Here is a 22,352-nt window from a genome sequence, read left to right as displayed (position 1 = left end):
TTTAAGAATAAAAACCATCATGGCGGTTATTGGCTTCCCTGGACACCACAAACAAAGTTATTTACCTGGTAAACAGACATTGCATGAGACTGTCAGACAGAGGGCGCCAAAAGAAGCTACAAGGACTCGCGAGATAAGGCAACTCTCACAACCTCGGTCATTCTCTTTATTTATCGCGGGATTTCGTGCTTCCTCCTCTTTCACTCCCTGTAGCCAACATGGCAGTCGGCAAGAATAAGAGGCTGACTAAAGGCGGCAAAAAAGGTGCCAAAAAGAAGATGTAAGTAACAAATTCACACTTCATGACACGAAACAGGTTTTGCCGTTTTGGCAAATGTCGCTGCGGTGCAAGAAATTTAAAGGATGAAGCCGATTTTTAATGGATGTTACTTGGCCGGTGCTAGTCTCGTCGTCGCCGGCCTCTGTGGCGCTGGATGGAGTTGTAACATGCTGTGTCTCTTTAGTCTGCGCTGTAGAACTGTGTAATTATTTAGCTATGATGACCATACTTACATATTGTATCGCAAGGAGATTCTGTCTACGGACGCATAAAAATATACCGTAACCAGTTCAGCAGTATTGACACGACCAGTCGCGTTACATGCGAAAGGCTAACTTACCAAATGTTAGCCTCGATTTAGCCGAGCTTACCTATCAACACGGCAGTCAAACGCTAGTACGGATCAGGATAATGGTAGTGTCCACAAAATAACAACACGGCTGTGTTATACTGCCGTGCTGTTTAAGAAATCGCTGACATTTGTGAATTGATTTGAAACACGCTAATCCTCCATGATACCTGCTCGCGGGATCAGTGTCCTTTGCGGTGCATGCTTAGTTAGCTAGCTTGCTAGCAGCGAGTCTGCCCTGAACCTCGCAAGCCCACTGCACAACCCCCGTCTGTGTTCTGGTTTGTGCTGATGAGTGAACTGTCATTTCTGCTTGTTATTCCTGTGCAGTGTGGACCCTTTTTCCAAGAAGGACTGGTATGATGTCAAGGCACCGGCCATGTTCAACATCCGCAATCTTGGCAAGACCTTGGTTACGAGGACTCAGGGAACCAGTAAGTCTGAATAAATTCTCTTTAAATATGTGTACATTCACATTCAGCTCTGTCCCGTACATTATCTTATCATTGGCAGAGGACAAACTCTGTGCGTAGCCAGTGTCTCTGACAGGATGAATGAGATTAAAATAAAATTTAGGAATAAAACTTTAAGTTGTGCTCTAAATTTTAAAGAAGGGTAGGATCTTTAATTAAAAGGACACCCATGTGTTGGTTATGCTGGAAAACCTTTGGTATTACAATGGGAGTGTGTGAAACTGTTCAATTAGTTGATTTTCCCATCATTAAGAGTCCTGTAATTTCAGGCATTGTCATTAGTGGTGTGCCTGTTTTCTAACCTTTTCATGTTTTTCGCAACCACCTAGGAATCGCCTCTGATGGTCTGAAAGGACGTGTGTTCGAGGTGAGCCTCGCTGACCTGCAGAACGATGAGGTGGCCTTCCGTAAGTTCAAGCTCATCACCGAGGATGTTCAGGGCAAGAACTGCCTCACCAACTTCCACGGCATGGACCTGACCCGCGATAAGATGTGCTCCATGGTCAAGAAGTGGCAGGTAATGATCATGGTTTCATGAATGCTATTGAACGTTCTTCTGAAAATGTCACTGTAGCCAATGTGAGTTTTGTCAAATTACCAAACCAGTACTTCCTAGATCCTTATTAGTCCTCCATCCTTTGACATTCAGAATCTTGCCCTGTTTACAAGTTGATCATTTCTACAATAAAATGATGATTGTGAGGTTGATATGCTTAAAATTAAAAAAAAAAAAAAAAGATAGGGCCAGCACACCTACAAGCTGAGCTGATTTTAGGAGCGGTGGTTGGTGTACAAGTGAAGTTGGATTGCAACTGGAGGCTCAGTTGTCTGAATCTGTGGACTACCTGGAGAATGATGCTTGTCTAGTTGTAGGTGCTTGATCAACTACTCCGGTGTTATCAGTAGTAAACTGGTACAGAAGAGTCTCTGAATGCAGCTGTGGAGACACTGCTAGAAAAGAGCATAGATGCTTGTCTTGAGAAAAGCATAAAAACTTCATTTGTGCTGTTGAATAATAAGCAGCCATATTCATTTGACTAATTTCATGAGCGGAGGATTTTAAGACCACATAAGAATATTGGTGAAACCACAGGAAGAACAAGAAGGAACTTCTTACAAATCATCTATTTGTGAATCAGGTGTAAATTGTCCTGGAGTTTGGGGGAACTGACTGAGGTGTTTTATACAATAACTTAAGTGAGTTCTGCTGAAGGGTCATGATTCCATCCCAATATGTGACCGTTGTCACAGCCGGCAGTGATATAGCGTTTGTGCACTGTGCAGCTGCAGTGAAGCTCAGAAGGGACAAGCCATAAGAAACAAACGGTTTCGGTCCTTGGTTCCTTAGAAGCGAAGTCGAAATGCTTCAGTTAGACTCTGTTGTGTAGCTTTACTCAGTATTTGTATAGGATGAAACGACAGACAATTCACAGAAACTTTCCATCCTACCTCAGCAGTGAAGCCAAAAGACTTGTTTTGATTTTGGGATGCAACTTTTTCCTAATCCTGCAACACCACCAGGCTATCTTTGTATTGAGCTCTATGACCATGAAAGAACAGTAAGGTTAGGTTGATGTAGCAGTTGGATAAAAGGTGCTTATTGGTGGAAGAAAGGTTTAGTTACTGGATTCAACACGTGACTTTGGTTGCAATAGTTTTAGTACTTACAATATGGAGGGATTGTCTTACAATATTATTCACCTCCTAGTAACTGAATGTCTTGTGTGAAGAAGGAAATGGGGCAAGAATCAGGTGCAGGCCAGGTGAGCACAGCAGAAGTTGGCTCGCCTCACAGTTTAGGTGTAGGAATTCAGGTACTGCCACAAACGGAAAGGTGAGAGGTTGAGACTGTTTGGGGTCAAATGTTCCTCGTCAGGTCTAATCTGTGTTTATCTGCTCTTCCCATTCAGACCATGATTGAGGCCCATGTGGATGTGAAGACCACCGACGGCTACCTTCTGCGTCTGTTCTGCGTGGGTTTCACAAAGAAGCGCACCAACCAGATTAGAAAGACCTCTTACGCCCAGCACCAGCAGGTCCGCCAGATCCGCAAGAAGATGATGGAGATCATGACCCGTGAGGTCCAGACCAACGACCTGAAGGAAGTCGTCAACAAGCTGTAAGTCACGAACAGATTCTCCTGCCTCGCAGTGACCACTTGTTCAAATATTTTTATCAGCTTACAGAGGACTGTTTGAAATTAAAGGGCAGCTTTACCAAAATATCAGTCTTCATTGCACATTCAAGATGAGCCTCTAATGAAAATGCCACAGATTACATTTTGTATTGTATAGGTATATAGAGTTTAAATTTTAACGTTCTTTTTTTTTTTTTTTTCTCATCCTGACAGCATAATTTAACATGTTTGTTTAGTTAGTTTGTGCAGACTTAGCGTTGTCTCTGAAAATGGTTTGAATTGTGATTAGCCTTTGCATTAATTTGTCGCGTATTGTCGTGTTCCAGGATCCCTGACAGTGTTGGCAAGGACATTGAGAAGGCCTGCCAGTCAATCTACCCTCTACACGACGTCTACGTCCGCAAGGTCAAGATGCTCAAGAAGCCCAAGTTTGAGTGTAAGTGATGCAGTTGTAACACTGGTTATACTTGAGGATCTGTCTTCCTGAGGGAACACATGATGACAAACTGTTTCGGTCCCAGATGATCACCTGATTACCATCCCTTGAGATCAGCTGATGTTCCCTCACAAGAAGAAAAAAAAAATCTGTTTTTCAGCAGTTGTGTGAAGATTGACTTTGTTGCTGCTTAAATTTTTCCTGTGAACCTGAATTAAAGGCTCTGTGTTCTGTTGCAGTGGGCAAACTGATGGAGCTCCACGGAGAGGGCGGTGCCGGCAGTGCTGCAAAGGCATCCGGTGACGACACTGGAGCCAAGGTGGAGAGGGCTGATGGCTATGAGCCCCCCATCCAGGAGACAGTCTAAAACACCCAGACAGATTTAATAAAAAATGTAAATGACCAACAACCTTCATCTTGTGGTTTTGTGCATACAGTAATGGGACTAGTAGAGACACAAGCAATGAGAGATTTGGGAATATCAAGCCTGAACTGCATAAAACTCATTTTGCATCATATTAAATACAAATTTTATTTATGTAGCATATTTCAAAACATTACAAGTTCGTAAGATAAAAGCAGTGTTTAGAGGTTTCCAATATCTAGTCAGTCCAGGAGAAACTGGTGCTTCCAAGATGGAAATAAAATGTTTGGGTAAAAATCAAATGGGTGCAAAACCCAACAGGGTTTTTGAGTTGGTGACTAATCTGGTAGCAATGTTTTTGCTCCCCTGAAGTGGTCTGACTTTAAAATTTGAACCTTATTCCACATAATCAATAAACCAGATTGTGAAAGAAAATGGTAACTTGAGGTACTTTATGCACAAAATGTGCTTTAACGTAATTGAGCGTAGTGAGACGAACCACTAGATGGCGCAAATGTACAGTTGAAGTCTCCAAAACAGCTTGTAAGTCAATACCCAGAGTGTTTCAATTGCCAGTCAGCTTTAATATCTATTTATAACCATAAGTTATTCAGTGAACACTTAATTTTAAGTTAATGCAGCAAGTGGGAAAAAAAGATGTGTTACTTGGCAATAAAATACTGTATTCCAGTTGAAGAGAGTTCACTTCAGACTTCCACTGCTGAAAACGTCCTCAGATCTCATTTCAGTTCCGATCATCCAGCAGCGTCATGTCCTTTTTGTGCTGAGAGTCCTGTCGTACTATCCCAGTACTTGCACATAGTTTTTAGGTACCAGGGCCCGTTTGCCTCTCAGATCACCCAGGAACCATTCGTCATCAATGGACTCGAGACCAGTTATAATATCCCCAACCTGAGAGAGAGAAGTGAGTTTGAATGGTGGTGCTTTCAGTAGATGTTTGTATCTGTGAATTTATGTAAAAGATAATCACTGTACCTGCAGAGAGAGCTCCTCATCACAGTCTGATGTGAAGTCATACAAAGCTCTGGCTCTGCTGCCACCAGCAGCTACATGCTGCTGGCTGTTGGATGACTGCTGGCCTGCTGAAGAAGTTCACTCAATGAACGATAATGATGCTGGTTTGTAAAAATGTCCATCTATGCTGATTAGAGCTGAAACAATTTGATTAATCAATAAGTTGATTCTTCTAGCTTCTTAACTATTTGGTACTTTGACTTATGGAATAGTAAACTGAATATCTTGATCCATTCAAACCAGCAGTTTAAAGAAAATAATTGTTGGTTGCAGCTGTACTGCAAACAATACTGATTGTCACTGAATTGCTACAGAACAACTGAAGAGCAGTTTCTGTCTTTTAAAAGTAATTTACCATCACATTTGTGAGTAATTTAACATTTTATTTCCACCACCAACCACATGGTAGCGCTGTAAGGCACACTCACCATGATGGCAACACATTGGAGGTATTTAGGCAGTAATACCACACTGGTACATCAACAACAAATCGATGCTGTGAAAACTTCATACCTGTGCAGCTCTCAACAAAAGCCCTGGGAAATATTCCCTCTTTGCCGTTGAGCCGGCCGCGGCTCCACTCAGCGTCAATATGCTTGCTGATCAGGATGCAGTCGCCCTGTTGAAAGGACAGATCTCCCTCTGCGTTCCCGGCAAAGTCGTACAGAGCCACCACCCACTCCACGCTGGACTGAGACGTCTGCTGAGAGAGCAGGAGAACAGAGGAGACCGTCAACAAATTATACTGCCCAGTCAGTAAATTATTATGTCCAATATTCACTGGAACAAACCTTTATCTCTAACTTTTTTTTTTTTTTTTTTGATGTTTAACAGGACACACTGGATCTGCTGCAAAACCAACATCACCCTTTCTGATGTCTGTGTTTATATAAATATTAGTTACCTGAGCAGGTTTGGCAGCTTCAGGGTGTGCACTCGGAGAAGCAGCCATGCCTGTGAGGAAAAAAACAGCCGACAGGTTACTAAAAATGAATTGCATATGTTATCCAATCAGAAACAAATAATGCAGGTTTAATATTTGGGGATTTGTAGGCCAATAAAATAAATATACAAATTTAGTATTTATAAGATTCTATATTTTTTCACTTGAATGTCATTCAAAAGGCATTTCAAATTTCACGATGTGAAATATAACTAATGTACTTTGATAATAGCTTTCTAGGAATTTTCCTGGACAGAACTACGTAATCTGGTGTTAATTGCAGAGAAAACAGAGATCAAGTTCTGTAACAGTTATTCCACTGGGTTGAGTTCATAAGTACTTGGTGATTCCATCAAGAAACCTGCAGAAAGTAAAAGCTCAACAGCTGACTGAACTAATTAATAAAATAATATCAGAGATTTCGGGGGAGCGTCTTCGTCTCAGTTCAGTGCCGAGACCTTTTGTAAACAGTGATTTAATGAAACAGAAACATAAGAACAAATTCCTGACGTGCCACAGAAGGAGATGCCAGCCAACATAAAGGGTGGATAAAGGCCTTCACTGATGGACACAGCCGCTCGATAAATGTGTAATATAGATCAACTCGCTATTGTGGCCAAATTGGCTCATAGTGAAAAGAATGAATGGATTTTGTCTTGATGCTTCCAAGTGATCTTACCGGGCAGCGCTATCCTGGTGGTCTGTGTCTGCTGCTGACTCGGCGGTGGAGGCAGATCTTCAATGACCTCCACAAAGTTAAGAGGGAAGATACCAGTAACGGTGCCGATCTGCCCCCGAGCCCACTCCTGTCCCACGAACGCCTTCAGCTGGATCACATCCCCCTCAGAGAACGACAGCTCGTCACTGTGCTCCCCCTCAAAGTCGAACCTCGCCACACATCTCGGACCACTTCAGGAGAAGGCAACAGCATTTCAAACATCAGGTTAGTTCATCTGCATGGTTTTTAAAGGTTAATGCGAATGATTTATGATGTAAAAACAGTACCTGACTGTTGCAGGTGGCGGCTTCGCTTTGCGTTCAGGGAGGGGTTTTGGTGAATTTGACTAAATGGGGAAATGATAGTGAAATTCTTTAATTCTGAGACTCCTTAAACATAGTGAACAACTCTAAATTACAAGCCTCGTTCTCACTGAAATGGTGATGAATGCTTGGCAAGAATGGATTTCAGTGGTTGAAACTTACCAGGACTTTGACATAATTGGTGGGAAAGAAACCAGTGGATCCCCTGCAGGTGCCCCTGCACCACTCGCTGTCCACCTGTTCCACCATGGTCACAACATCTCCTGCTCTCAGACCCAGCTCGCTCGGACCCTCTGTGTGTGCACAGTAAGAACATCATCAGCTGTTTGTGGCATCAGAAACATCACCTGAACAAGCTAAAACTTCCAAATTTCATTAATTTGGATTATTTTCAGGCAGCCGGTGTCTATGTTTCAAAAATGAACCTGCATTAAAAGAATATTTTGCATTTTGGCTATAAAGCTAGCCTGGCTCTCACACCTAAACACCTAAACTGCTGATTTACCAGCATGCTGTATGTCGTTTGTTTAATCCATGTACTGATTTTTTAACTTTGGGGAGAGTCAGGCTAGCTGTTTTTCCCCTGCTTCCAGTTTTGAGGCTAAGGTAAGCTAACTGCCTCCAGTCTCTAGCTTGAGCATGAGAATGGTATCAATGTATCTCTTTCAAGAACATGAGTATGAGTATTTTCCAAAATGTCAAACAAATCTTGTAGCATCATGTTTGTGTTATTGTCTAATCCCAGTCAGTATTAGCAGCTCTTTTGTTAAAAAAAAAAAAAGCTGATGTGTCACCTGGACTGAAGTCGTACATGGCCTGCATCTTAAGTCCATAACCAGCTCCACCTGAACCAGCAGGGCCTACACCCTACAGGGAAAGAGCAAAGATACTTAAAGGTTAGTGGATCAGAGCAGGTTAGCCTCAGGTATCATAGACATGGATTTGCTTACCTGTGGTGGGGACATGTTTGAGTCAAGAGGAGTTATGACCTTGATGCGAGACTTGTGGACTTTGCCTCTGGTGTCTCCAACTTGGCACTCAAATGTATTGTGATCAGTCTCCCCCAGCAACAGAAGCACTTCATTTTTCTATTGAAAAAGCCAACAAAGATATTCACTGTCATTGTGGAATTGAGACTAATATTGCACTTTTATTTAAAGGCAATGTAAGCCAATAAAGTTTAGTTTAGACACCTGAAAAGACAGTTCTCCAGTATTACTCCCATTGTAGTCAACGGCAGCAATCCCATGAGAAAGCTGAAGCTGGTGAGAGAAAGCAAAAATAAAAAACAGGTGCTCATCAAGCCGCATTTGAAACTTGATTACAGTGCTTAGCTGTGCAGTGGGAATTCTCTCACAGTGTATTTGTTGTAGAGACGGTGGCCTGGGTTGGGCCTTGGAGGTAAGACAGGTCCTTTCCTGTGGGGTTTCTGTGCCTGGGGTCTTGGTGATGTTTGCCGTGATGCTGAATGGGATCGACCTGTGGCCTGAAGGCTGGGTGGGGGAGGTCTTCCTGGGCCTACTTTGGCTGGAGGTGGCCGGGGTGGAAGGGGCTTGTTTGTGCTCAGCCTCCTGAAGTGCAGCACCATCATGAAGTTGCATCTTTACAAAGTGTACACAGTTTAAACTTTGCTGTTAGATTTTTTTTTCTTTCACTCACCGAGGTGGTAGTGACGACTCTGGCCCAAACTGGGAAGGCTCCTGCAGAAGAATCCGATTGTGCATTTTTTATTAGCACTAAAACGAAACGCACAGCCTACAGCACTGGAAACCCTAGAAACCAGGCTACAATACATAGCATTCAGCCACGGCTAGCTTCAGCTCAACAGCAGCCAATGTATTCATGGGGCTACAACAGCGTCTTTGTTTGTGGAAAGCAAAGGAAACGAAGCAGGTAAACCACACAGCTGACAGACAAGATAAACCTGATTTCAGGAGATTTTCTGGCCTCAAAATGCTCCACATCTCAGGTTATAAGCAGATATACATGAACAGCACAAAACCTTTTAACTAGACTCAAAAATTAGAGTGAAGTTAAGAATATGTGCAAGGTTAATTAGTCAGCAAAGACAAGAAAAATCACTTCCATTCTGTATTTTCAAGGCTACAAAGAGTAACCTTCTGTTTGTGGAAACCTTTAACCTTTCTGAGACGTTCAGAGGTAGTGTTGAAGTTTACAGGTATGTGACGACTCGGCGTGACGTAAGTCTTACCTGGAGGGTGGGGATGGGTGGCAGGCTTTGTTTGTGGGTCACTGAGGTGTTCAGGTTCCCTACAGGCTTCTGGGCAGGGAGTGGAGGGGGACTATCCTGAAAATGATCTGACACTGAGAAGAGAGACATACTGAAAACCTGTGCTCCAACATGATGAGTCCCAAGAAAGTGTTTTGAACACATCATATTTAAAAGTGTAAATATACTTTGACAGTAAATCAGATAAAGGGGAGGGAAGCGGGCTCACTTGAAGCAGTTCTGCTGGGGACCCTGATGGTGGTTGGTCTCCGTGTTACATTTTGTCTGGAGAAAGAGCCTCCGTTGCTGTCCACGTTATGCTGAGGCTTGACCGGTGTGTGATCTGAATAAAGAGACACTGGAGTTATACAGTGGCTTTGCATTAATGTCACACTAAACACTGAGTTTGGACGCTCAGGAGTCGGAAATGATGACACAGACACAGGCTGTAATGCGTCATTTAGAATCCAGAACAACAGGCCTTTGATTTGCTGATTTATATTTACATTTATTTAAATTGTAAAGTCATTTAAGACATTTTAGGACAATGCTTATTATGCCTTTTTTGCCAAGAAGTGAGATGTCACTCTTATATCTGTATGTTAAGTATGGAGCTGGAGCCATGAGGCGGTTAGCCTAGCCTAGCATAGTATAGCATAAAGACTGGAGGCAGGGAGAACAGCTAGCCTGGGTCTCTCCAAAGTTTAAAATCCACCTAAAAAGACATCCAAAGCTTACTAATTAACACTCTGAATCTCATCTGTTGATAGGTGTGTTTTTGAATTTTGACTGGAGTCAGATTTAGCTGTTTCCTCATGTCTCCGGTCTCAAGATAGCAAGGCTAATTCCACCAAGCTGCAGCTCAATGCACAGACATGAGAGAGTTCTCATCTAACTCTTCCTTCTAAAAAAAGAAAGAGCTTCAGCGTATTTCCCAAAATGTTGGAATTTCCCAAAACTATTCCTTTAAATGCCAAAATGTTTGCTAGTTGCTGCTCGCTAAACCATGTTAATTTATCATCAGCATTGACTGAATGCCCGTTATTTGAAATTTCACTTACAAATAAAGGCTTATTATTATGATAAACAGTTGATTAATCAACACATGAATCAACAGATCAATCTATAAGGAATAAAATACTCATCAAGGTGCATACCTACAGAGCAGTAGCCTAATTTGAAAATAAAATACTACTCACTTGATGGACTTTGCACATACTCATTCTCACTGGACATGGAGGCTGAGTTGTGGTTGTTTATATTCAGGTTGGGTTTCAGGGGTTCCTTCAAAGGCTTCACAGGAGGTGTGGGGGGACCCGGTGAAGGTTCCTCTTCATAGATGCTGATGGCTCTGTCCAGTGGAGGACGTGATTTGTTCGGGGCGGCCACCTTGTTGAGCAAAGTATCTAGTTCCTCTTTTATGGATAGTCCCGCAGGTTTTTGGGGGGGCTGGGGTCTGGGGGTTGGTGTAGGGTTTTGGGGAATGTTTGTGGATGATGAGACATTTTGATTGTCATTATCTATACTGTGGTTAAACTGAGGTTTAAATGGCACAGAGGGTTTAGCAGCAACTGGGGGTTTGATGGAGGCCTTCCTGGGTCGAGGTTCTGGTTTGGCTTGGTCAACCACAGTTTTCTCCTCGCTGCTAGCCTGGCTCTCAAAGGCTTGGATCCTGGACAGGATATTGCGATGACTGTGGCTGGAGTTCATCTCGCCACCAGCATCTTCACCTTGTGAAGCCTCGTCTGATTGGTTAACGATGTCACCGTTGTCCTCACCCTTGTTACCTGCACTAAAGACCTCTAATAATTCCTCTAAATACTGATTCGATGAGACCTCCTCTGGATCAGAGTGACTGTTTTCACAGTTTTCGCTGAGCTTGACCAAAGTCTGAACTTTGACCTCTTCTGTAGTTGCCTGCTTTCGGGATTTTGTGCGAGGAAGTGGAACGGGGCGTTGACTGTGTTGTGAGTCTGAGGACAAGGGAGTAGTTTCAGTAGCAGTGGCAGACAGAGGTTTTGTGGGAATGTCCCAGTATACAGTGACAGATCTGGTGCTTGTGTTAGAGGAATTTGCTTGATCGGGAGGATTTACATCTGAATTGCAGTCGCTTTGGTCCTCAGTGTTTGTGGATACTGTAGAGTTTGTTCCTGCCTTCTCATCAGATGGTGCTACAGTTTCAGTAGCCGGCTCTCTTTCCACTGGTTTCGGCAGTGATGGTCTTGGTGGTTTTTGTGGCTTTTTACCTGCAAGGCAACGTGATCACCATGAAACAATCATCACATGCAGAGCAGAAATAGGGTGAAACTTTAAACTGACACTTGGGTTCACATTTACACCACGACCAGTGATTCTCTCATGCCTCACCAGCAGGTCTTTTCTTTGCTGACGGTGGGGCAGGGGTGGAGGTGTCGTCCCTCACAGGGTCAGTCTGTGTGGCGCTTGTGGTGGTGCAGGTGGTCCGGCGGGGGGCTGCAGTGGGCTTGACAATGTGCTCTTCCTGGGTCTTCTCTTGAATCACCTGGTCATAGGATGGTGGGGGCTAAGTCATGAAAAAGAGAGGTGTTCACACACCCACACATGTTATTTTCCTGTATATTGTGGCATTTCTGCTTATGGTACCTGCAGAGTGTGTCAGGATGTATTATTGCTGTATATTCAACTGTGATTTACATACAGGACTGCAGCTACTATTGAGGATACGAATGAAAGATTACATTTTACAATTAAAACCTTTCACATGGTGTGTACTTTTTAGGCCAACTCCAGTAAATTCTCATCTCAGCTTAGAATATTTTGCACCAAGTTTGCATTTGGTGTTTTTTTTTAATTATTTGATTGAAAAGAAATATTGTGGGACAGCACAGGAGCACAGCCATAAACACCTCATGAAAAAACAAACAGGTGGAATCAAACACTGTCAGTAGGACAAGCTGTACCTGGGAGACAGCCTGGATGCCTGCAGACCAGCCTGACTGAGGAGGAGGAGGGAAAACCACAGAGGATCCTGAGAACCAGCTGTTACTGGCCAGAGGTTCTGCTGAGACGATGGTGATCTCTGGTCGCCTGAAACACCAACCACACATATGTATGGCAGCCATTCAGATCACCGAAATACACACAATACAGATCACAATACACACACTTACAGATAATTTATTTCTTGTTGATGATGTGATTTGACAACGTCGTTTACGTTACCTTCTGTCTCTGGTGTGATCACTCTGGGAGTTTGTTTTTGCTGAAGGAAGAAAGTTCATTTTAATTATACGTCATAAATTTGTCTGCTTTCAAACCTTTTTTCCGCATTTAAAATAAACATTTTCACATAAAACAACCAAAATTCTACATTTATGAGAAGATCTCACTTCCTTTTGGTAAAAATGACACAAGTTTATTGACGAATTTCTGAGGGAAATATTGCTAACTCTCCCTTAGAAATTTCAATTTTTCTACAAAAAGCTCATTCACGAGTTAACCCTTCTTCTCAAAATATCGCTGCAGCTCAGATTTGACACACTTACTCCGTTTGATAGCAGCTCGTATGGAAGACAGAGGTCCTTGGCTGAAAAGGGAGCAGAACAGGAATCCCATTTATCATGAGGCCCAAACAGACAAGTGGGTTCATACTTTCGTGGTGACTCAGTTGTTCAACAGAAATCTCTGCACTCACCCCTGGCCAGCATAATACAATACACTGTAATCACACAGCTACTTTATACTGTTGATGCCAAGTTATGCGAAGGTAAAGGAACATCTAAGCTAAAAAAAAACGTACAAAAAGAAACGAGGAAAATGATTTAAAAAGGATAAGAGATGTACAGAGATGAGTAAAAGAATGGAGTACAAGACATCATGCCTTTTAATGAGCAGTATCATCGCTAAAGGGACAGATTATTGCTTTCCGGGATGTAAACATTGAGCATGTGTGGCACATAATAAACAGATGGGCTCATTAGTAAGAAAAGAGCTGTAAAGAGGTTGAAGTGGAAAAGAACAGTTGAAACATTTTTACAGTGGAAATGGCCTGAAGGAAGTTTATAGCTTCATGTACGCAGAAGGAGCTCAAAGCTGCTCAATCAAAGCCAGTTATGGTTTAATTAAGGGAACAGCAAGAAGGCTTTAGTCAAACACTGTAAATATTCATTCACTTTTCCATTATTTTTCATCAAACTATTGGTTATTTGAGGCAAAAATATTTTATATAGATTGCAGAAAGTTCTGTACTGCCACAGGTTTATGTCAAAACATAGTTCCAGTATTACAGATGGTGACTTTCAGAGTTACATAAGAGAAGAATAATAGCCCTGCAGCTGTTGTTCATGTGCTCAGCTGAAAACCACCTACCTTACATAAACATGGTGCCCAGTAAATGGTGCCACGTCCAGGTAAACACAGGACAAATGACTACTCTTCTGCACCTCGCTCTCTCCACACAGGAGCCAAACATGTTGGACACGGTTTGATATCCTCAGGCTGTTTACCTCTCAGTGGTAAAGATTATTTTCTAATCCTTAAATCTCATCATGTTCTGATATGCGGGCCCGCTGTCTTTGAGCTTCTCTCGTTTAAAAGTGTAGAGATTAAAAACAGCTGTGATGCTCTAGGCTTACAGTCTCTTTACCAAAGCTACGGTAAATTCTCCTGACAGTGGAGGGCAGGCTCATCGTTAACACATTTCCTGCTCATTAAAGACTGACTGCAGGAGGGTGATGTAAACTCTCAGTGGGAAAGACCTGCGATCCCGGCCCTCGTCTCGGTACCACGTGGGTTATTTAATTGATTAGCTGAGCTGTAAACAGGAGGATCTTAAGACCAAAAACATCCCCTGTGATCCACCATAAACTGGAATTTTTCAGATCTCCAAGAGTTCTGCAAGTGTCAGCGCTGAGGCTTAACTTTCCTTAATGTCTACAACAACAACTAAAAAACGTGCAGCATGATGTCCCCGTCCCCGTGTTGACCCTCTGTGAGCCGGTGAGAATAGATCAGTGCATTGTTTGGTCCATTCACAACCTCACCATCAGCAGATCTGAATGTTAAAGGGACAGAGCCCCGTTCCCAGCAACAGCCACAGTTTTAACAACTGACAGTGGATCCACAGCTACTGGTACTAATGGGAAAAAATGACATACCTAGAATGTAAATGATCAGGCTTGGTTCTTTCAGGATGATCTGCAGAGGAAAACAGAGAGATGTCGGTTTTAAAAGAAGCAGTAAAGATAGCATCCATGTCATGAAGATTTCTGTCACTTATAAGTTTGTTACAGGAGTAATTTATAGGGTTTAAATCCTCTATATAGATATAAACTGTGATGCAGTAGAAACTTTAATTGTAAGCTGCAGAGTTCTGGAGATGTCAGCTGTAGAGACGTCTGCCTTCTCTTGAATATAATGGAAGTAGATAGCAGTCAACTTGTGTTGCTCAAAGCCAAAAAACACATAAGAAAAACTCAAAAGCAGCATCTCTTTCCAGAAATCATGACCCGATTAATCAAGATAATCCTCAGACCTTATGAGCATTTTCATGTAGGTACTTTGATGCAAATATCACACTTAAATCAAATATCACCATAAAGCAGCCATCCTCAGTGGTTTGCTTCATTGCTAAATACACAGAAATATTAAAGAGATCACCACCATGGCTGAAATTTAGACTGTTTCATGGTATATGTTGTTGTATTGCCCATGTTTATCCTGATAGTGTCTGGACAGTGAGAGATTTTCATTGTTTGGACTCCACTCAGGACACTGGCTCGGAAATAAAACAATGACTTTCAGGTTAAAGTACTGACTTTCAGCTTTAAGTGTGTTTGAAGTTATTCACATCCACACTGAGTCAACAGTGAAGGCTTTGTAACACCTCTAGTGCAATACATTGTCCCCTAATTTTAGTGAACTGCAGCACGGGGGATGTTCCCAAATAAACAGATAAGGCCAACAAGGACCTTTAGGGCAATCAGATCTGATGTGTTGCTGACGACTGTCACCTGAGGGCAAAAAGCCCCTGAAAAAAGGCAGAGGTGAAGATGTGCAGTGCAGGATTGGCCAAGCATCAGCAGGGATGATATCAAATGTCTGCTGTTGTCTTTGAGTCCTAAGCTTCAAAAATCACTGACTCCAAAAGGATCATATTTAAATATGAAGACCCTGAGTTTACTTTAAAGAGTGCAGCATAATGCTGCAGAAGCAGGTGAACTGAATCAGTGATATCAGTTACACAAAATTATCAATCTGTCAATAGTTTGCTAACATTAGCAATTAGCCATCTGTAAGCTATGACTTACAGACTGGATTTTAGAAACTAGAAGTACAAGAACCCAACCAGTAACCAGCAGGATCAGCCATTAAATCTTGATGAACCAGTTCATGTGAAATGCTTCCAAATCAAAATTTATTTAAAGGACATGATGAGAAGTTATTTTTTTTGATACAAAGAACTGCATATGTTTTAACGAGCAACGCAACATGTTACTGTGTTTGTACATTACATGAATTACATCTAATATCTTTTATTAGATGTAATCCACGCACAGTAGATAGACCTTTATCTACTGCAGCCATCAAACATTTAGCAATATAACTGAACGTAACAACACTTTACATCCATGTACAAATAAACAGAAGTCCAAAAAATGGCGGCAAAATGCTCAACAGGTGAGTTTATGTGATTGTATGACGATAATACCAGGTGTCTCAAAGGTTAGAAACAGGGCTGTTGTAAGGGATAAAAGGTTAAAAGGAAAGTTAGTGTTAAAATGACTGATTTTACAGTGAAGTTCAGTATATACTCAGACAAAAGTGAAATGAAGTGGTACTCTGCAGGTGCTACGTCTCACACACACACACACACACACACACACACACACACACACACACACACACACTAAACGCTTTCATTTCCTGTACTATTTGGCCGTGACCTAAATTAACTGTCTTACTCAAACAACAGTCCACTGGTTAACAGCTAATCCTGGGAGCAATATCAGTAATGCCAACCATCTACTCTAACAAGCACTCATTTGTTTCCTCCTATTCGAGATTAAACCCTTCAGAAGAATGAAGGAAAGCCACAGGCAGTGGCTGAAGTCAGTGTTGTTGTTAATGCCTGAAAATACCTCGTTGGCAGTCAGATCCACCTGCCACACCTGTTAATTGTTATCCGTCAGAGCCTCGGTGTGACTTCCTCGAGTTATACTTTAACAACATGTAAAAAGAGAGCGTCTGTCCTTTGACTTAATGAGGAAGAAGTTTTTTAGCAGCTGCCAGACGAAGTATTAAGCTGTTGCTTCACACACACACACACACACACACACACACACACACACACACACACACACCATCTCCTTGTAAATACGCTCTGACATACACTGCAGCACAGTTGTCTGGCTAACTTTACAGCCACTCATGCATGTGATGTGCTGTACACAACGTGTGTCTCCTGTGATACGATGCAGTGATGTCCCTACCTGTGAGGAAATAAAGCAGCAAGTGTCAAATCTTCAGCATCAGAAGGATATTTCCACCAGGATCCTCCCTCCTGGTCCATCGAGCGAGTGTGACAATGAATCCCGCAGTCACACACCCACAGACAGCAGAGCAGAGAGGGAGGGCCCTGTAATATCTCAGCTCTCCTCTGTTTACCTGGCCAATCTGATCAGCTGGAATGTGGTCATTCAGGAAGTGCCACACGAGACTGCACCATCACTTTTTCCAGCAAAGTAAAAGGTCACAGAGATATTCACTTAGCTTTGTGCCATTCACAAATGACATTAGTCTGAAAGTTTTATGTGATTAGCATGTTAGCCCTCATAATGACAACATTATGAGCATGCTAGCCTCCACATAAAGAGTCCATAGTCATGCTAGTAGCTCTATGAGGTTGTACTTAGACACACTGGTGTTTGAGCTAATTGCTAACATCAGCCTGCTAACATGCTCACAAAAACAAGGATAACATGCTAATCATGTGACAGGTTTACCACAGTCATCATCTTGGTTTAGCATGTTAGCATGCTAACATGTGCTTAACAACCACCCAAGACAAACACAGCTGAGGCTGATGGGAATGTAAGATATCAGAGAAATTCAGTCTTTATCCTGATGGTGGCGTTAGTCAAAAGGCTACTTGCTGAACCCCATGAACAGCTCATAAAGTTTTGGATTCTGCTCGTAATCAGGATTTATCTTTTGGTATCTGTGGGCTGCTGACACCTGAAAAGACACCACACACGCAGGAGGAAGCTGCTGAAGTCAGCAGGAAAGGTTTCCCTTCACTGCTGCACTCTCACTTGAACACATGCTGACATTACTCAGCAGAGTAACAGCAGCCACGGAGCAGCTGGTGGAGCGGATGGCAACAAAGGGAAAGAAAGAAAAAGCCCTCTGCCTCCATGTGCCGCCTTACGCCAGCCACAACTTCCCACCAGTGAAGTCTGATAAAGGGTTTAGCTTTAGCCTTCTCCAACAGGCAGGGGCAAGTTTGCTGATTCACTTCATAGTGTGTCACAGTGGTGGAATTTAACCAAGTACATTTGATCAAGTACAAATACTTTACTTTACTTTACTTTCCATTTCATGCAACTTAATGCTTTTTTTTTTTTTTTTTTTTTTTTTACTATACTATACGATACTGTACTTTTTACTATTTAAAAACACTCTTGTATTAGCTGGAAAAGCATCACCACAAGGCTGAAAACAGGCTGTTTCTGACTTCCTGAAACATTGGCATATGATGGTCTTACAAAATATGATGCATTTCTGTAGAAAATAGCTCAACCTTAAATATCCACAACAGTGAAATGCTGCAGTATTATTAATCCAACAACAGCATCTATGACACTAAACACTGACTGGGCACATTTTACTGCACAATGAGTACTTTTACTTCTGATACTTTAAGTAAGATTTGCTGATAACACTTAATATTTATTTAAGTGAGGGTTTGAATGCAGGACTATTACTTTTAATGGAGTATTTTCACATTGTGCTGTTGCTACTTTTACTTTGGACCTGATTATTTCGTCCTCCACTTTTGTGTCATATTTAACATGCAGGGATAAACACAACATTCATGTTGCTGTTCACAGGCGACTGTTTGCCCTCACTTGTCATGAGTGACTAACACTCTGTCAGCGGCTGATGTGGACGTTCAGTCAGAGAAGATTAGATGGTGTCGGTGCAGGCGAGTGATTCACGGTGGAAACTACCTGAAATTGTTAGATGGTGTGGATCCCTAATGCTGAGGGCCGGTGCAAACCGCTCATGACGGATCGTATCACATTAAAACATTATTCTGAAAGCACGAAAGCTGCATCAAGCTCAGACAAGCACTGCTGTTCATGACACAGCAGCCTGTCTGCACGGAGAGGCTGACAGACATTCCCATGCAGACAGCTGGTGGGGTCAGGGTGTGGTTTGGGATGGGGGTGGTCTGAGCTGGCACTCAGGCTGCAGTTAGCTGAGCAGGGCAGGGCTCTGAGGAGTTTGACAAATAAGAGTTTGAATACCAGGTGTTGCTAAGAAAAACAAGGAACAAAGACAACTGGTACACTGACAGGGAACCTTCTTCTGAAAGTTGAGGGGAAATTCGACCAGACTGAGGCAGTTTCAATGTTAACACGTGTGGCAGCTGACTGGAAATGAAAGTTTCTGTTTGCTCATTAAATCACAGGCTCTGTTTCAGCTCTACAAAGCTAAACAGAAACAGAGTTGTTTCCTTCTCAGCCACAGGTGACACACTTTGAGGTGCCAGACAAAGTTTCTAAAACCTCCACGTGATTGACTGGAAAGGTGAGTGATGTTACTGTAATGAGGCGACAGGCAAGCTTCCAGCTCTGCTGCCCGAGGCCACTGTTAGTCTGAACCGCTGCAGGCACATAAACGTCATTCAGTGAGGAATCCATCAGTGGCTGGGACTGATCACACTTCATGGAGAAATGAGGATTTTTCAGTGATAACACAAAGACATATTTGTGCCGTCGAGTCATTTCTAATCAGATCCCTGTTTGTGACGTATCACTTCATCAATTTAACTGAATGAAAGCAAACTGTCCTTTCTATCGTCCTGTTTTATTTGATCTCAAACGTTAAAAAAGGCTTTTGAGCTCAAGCCTTTTGGTCTGCTTCCACTCAGGAGACCAAACATGACAACCAACCTTCATAAGAGCTTTGTGTGTGAAAGCAGCTGACGGAGTACCAGAGGTCTCAAAGCACAGCTGCTGACACACATGTAAAGATACTCACACCTCAGGATCTTTTAAAGAAAGTTGATCAAGATCAATCAGCTTCTGACTGTAAATTTTAGATTTTTCCTTTAGTTATTAATGCTTGATGTATTTTTCCCGCTGTTGCAGTAGTTTCCATTAACTTCTGCATGGCAGGAAAATCAAACAGCAAACTCAGACTTTTATTGTGACTGTTATTTTATTCTTGTGAGCTAATCACTTGAATTACATCCCTGCACAATAATAATGTAAGTTTGAACGAAATGAAAGCAGACTTGACCTTCAGTGTGATGGTTTACACAACTAAACTAAGTTTTAAGAGTTGGCCATTGATTTCCACGTATTAATGTAGTGAATGGAAAACACTGGCTGCCTGGAATGGGAGGAAAAATACACCCACATTACATCATTTAGCAAGTGTTTGAGTAAATTGGTGAAAACATGCGAAATCACGCGTTTACTCTGTTAAAATGACCATTAAATTTACTTCACAGGTACAAAGCGCATTAAGTCTGTTCCCATTTTGACACCAAATGATCAAACTTTTTCAACCAAGTATCCGTTATTTGATGCAGGAAACTGTGCAGCTCATCAGAGGACTGTCAGCCTGGTACTTTCCAAACATACCTGTTGTTTGGCTTCTGTTCCGGACGTCCCGCAGGTCTCTGCGCTCCCCCTCCTCCTCCTCTTCACGCCGGGCTTCGGCCATCGAGCTTTAAAACAATGTAGAAATCAGAAAAATATAAACCAATTATCCCAGCGAACCTTTAGCAGGAACCTGGTTCCTTCATGGGTCTCCGCGGTCGGTTGCTGTGGTGTCCAGCGGCAGTTTGAGCTCGTCCTGCGCGCAGCGGTTGCGTCTGTGCGCTGCGGTGGATGGAGGTGGTGCCGCTCACCGTCAGCACCCCAACAGGCAACTCCGTCCAACTCCTGCGTGGGAATGTACAGAGTCACAGCAGGATTAGCCCACCAGGCCCCGCTTCAAACTTCCCACAAAAGAAAATATTCATTTGTTGAAGTGAGGTGTGGGAAAAAATGTTCAGAGGTGCGTTTATGTCCTCAGGACAACTTTTCATAAACTGTCATAAAGAGGACGAGGGCCAATAAAAGTCATATGGCTAAAATGACAGTTTGAAACCAGAATGAGGGACTGAGGTCATGAAGCCAAGTCCTGCTCAGTCCAACTATGAATATCTGGCCTTTTTCATAGTTTAACTGTTTAAGGTCAGTGTTCACCTGTATTTTCGATCAGTTTTGATCTCCCAGAATGAGTTTCTAAATGGTGTTTGAAAGTCTCATAAAACAGTTTGCTGTCCTGAAAGTATTTAAATTTTACTCGTTAACTCAAAAAGTACTGGAATCAGCCTAGAAATCACCCTCCATGTGTAAGATTTAATTTGTTGGATTTGTTGGAAACTAGCCCAAACAAAGTCTCAGAGAGAAACACAACAAAGACATGACTTCAGAGTCCGTTTTAAAATCTGTCAGGACACTTCAGCAGAAACTTTTTCCACCAGGTTGCTGTGAATTTGGCGTCATGTGTCAGTCTCTCCCAGATTAGCATTAACATCTCTGTTAGCAGACAACAAAGCCATCTGAGATGATCCTATGAACCAAGTATATATACTCCAGTACTGCAATCAAGTACAATTTTCAGATTTTACTCAAGTATTTCCAGTTGCTTTATACTCTTATTATTGTACCTTTTACATTTTAGTTTAGTTAATCTGGTAACTTTACTTACTAGTTACTTCGTTTATTGTGATTATTAATATAAATCATAATCAGCTAAATAATATGATGTATTTTTATAGATTACTGTAAACCACTCAGTGATGAGGAAAGTAATATTCATGCAAAATGCATCAGTGTAAATAACCCAATAATATAATATGCAATATTCTGCATAACGAATACTTTTACTTTTGGTTCTTTAAGTAGAATTTGAAGTAACATTTTGAATGCTTTTACTTGTGTGAGTATTTTTACACTTCCGTGGGAAAAGTTGCAATTCAAAAGCTTTTCCACTAGATGTCGCGACAGATTTGCTCATATTTAGAGCCCGATTAAACGAACTTTAAGACTAAATAAAACTGTTAATTAATTAAAAAAAAAAAAAGCTGTTGAAGCTGGTACAGGTGGTGTAATTACTATATATAGGTTATCTGTGGGGAGATTGTGAATTCCCTTCGGGGATCAATACATTTTTATCTTAATCTATAATACTAGATCATAATTTAGTCTTTTGTATTATTAAAATAAGTCTGCAAAATAGCTCGTGACTAATGTCAAATAAAGTCAGTAAAAAGTTATATTTGGCCCTGAACTGTTGGGGAGTAGAAGTATAAAGTACCAGAAAATTGAAGTACTCAAGGAAAGTACCTCAAAATTGTAGCTAAGCAGAGTACTTGAGTAAATGTACACAGTGTAAATCTGCTCCAACGTTTTCAGTTTCGTAATGGGAACCACGTCAGTTTGGGTACGTTTGATTGTAACTTCAATGTAAAAGTTAATGTTTAAATTGTGTCTCGGGCTAAATGCGTCCTTCAATCAGGCATAAATGCAGGTTCTGCCTTTTTCATAACTCCACGGTATAATTTCATGCTGGAAATCACAATCATCATCACCATCCCACTGGAACTGCAGACGGAAACGCTGAATTTAGAGATACTGAAGGCTGCAGTGAGCACGGCTTTACACAGAGGCAATAAAATGTAGGAAGGGATGTAATGTGTGGAAATAATCGACCCGCAGCATGAACAGAATGAGCTTCAGAGGAAAGAACACGTCTCTGGATCAGCTGGACTGGGAATAAGAAATGCTTGTAGCAAATGTTTG

The 22,352-nt window shown here is 41.9% G+C and overlaps 2 protein-coding genes and 1 non-coding gene across 3 annotated transcripts; 2 read left to right on the top strand and 1 right to left on the bottom strand.

Moving 5' to 3' along the window:
- Window positions 1-183: 183 nt before the first annotated feature.
- Window positions 184-4,084, top strand: rps3a (ribosomal protein S3A). The gene is made up of 6 exons (XM_076729287.1): window positions 184-280; window positions 960-1,063; window positions 1,432-1,619; window positions 3,013-3,221; window positions 3,566-3,675; window positions 3,915-4,084. The coding sequence occupies exons 1-6, from the start codon at window positions 219-221 to the stop codon at window positions 4,040-4,042; spliced, it is 801 nt and encodes a 266-aa protein (XP_076585402.1). The 5' UTR covers window positions 184-218; the 3' UTR covers window positions 4,043-4,084.
- Window positions 3,730-3,800, top strand: LOC143320226 (small nucleolar RNA SNORD73). The gene has a single exon (XR_013077142.1). It is a non-coding gene; the product is annotated as a small nucleolar RNA SNORD73 (small nucleolar RNA).
- A 136-nt stretch (window positions 4,085-4,220) lies between the features above and the next one.
- On the bottom strand, window positions 4,221-20,223 carry sh3d19 (SH3 domain containing 19). The gene is made up of 22 exons (XM_076727625.1): window positions 20,142-20,223; window positions 16,758-16,781; window positions 14,424-14,463; window positions 12,813-12,853; window positions 12,490-12,529; window positions 12,228-12,354; window positions 11,656-11,830; window positions 10,488-11,534; window positions 9,518-9,631; window positions 9,271-9,383; window positions 8,718-8,758; window positions 8,416-8,629; window positions 8,252-8,320; window positions 8,009-8,146; window positions 7,853-7,925; window positions 7,221-7,351; window positions 7,023-7,081; window positions 6,697-6,926; window positions 5,979-6,028; window positions 5,588-5,777; window positions 5,036-5,139; window positions 4,221-4,951 (listed from the first exon to the last, which is right to left on the bottom strand). Exons 1-22 carry the CDS (start codon window positions 20,221-20,223, stop codon window positions 4,841-4,843), a joined length of 3,213 nt encoding a protein of 1,070 aa, XP_076583740.1. The 3' UTR covers window positions 4,221-4,840.
- Between the last annotated feature and the right edge of the window lie 2,129 nt (window positions 20,224-22,352).

Source organism: Chaetodon auriga, chromosome 4 (genome assembly GCF_051107435.1).
Source record: "Chaetodon auriga isolate fChaAug3 chromosome 4, fChaAug3.hap1, whole genome shotgun sequence".
Taxonomy (NCBI): Eukaryota; Metazoa; Chordata; class Actinopteri; order Chaetodontiformes; family Chaetodontidae; genus Chaetodon; species Chaetodon auriga.
The sequence above is the reverse complement of the archived record's forward strand: the minus strand, read 5'-3'. Positions and strand labels throughout refer to the sequence as shown.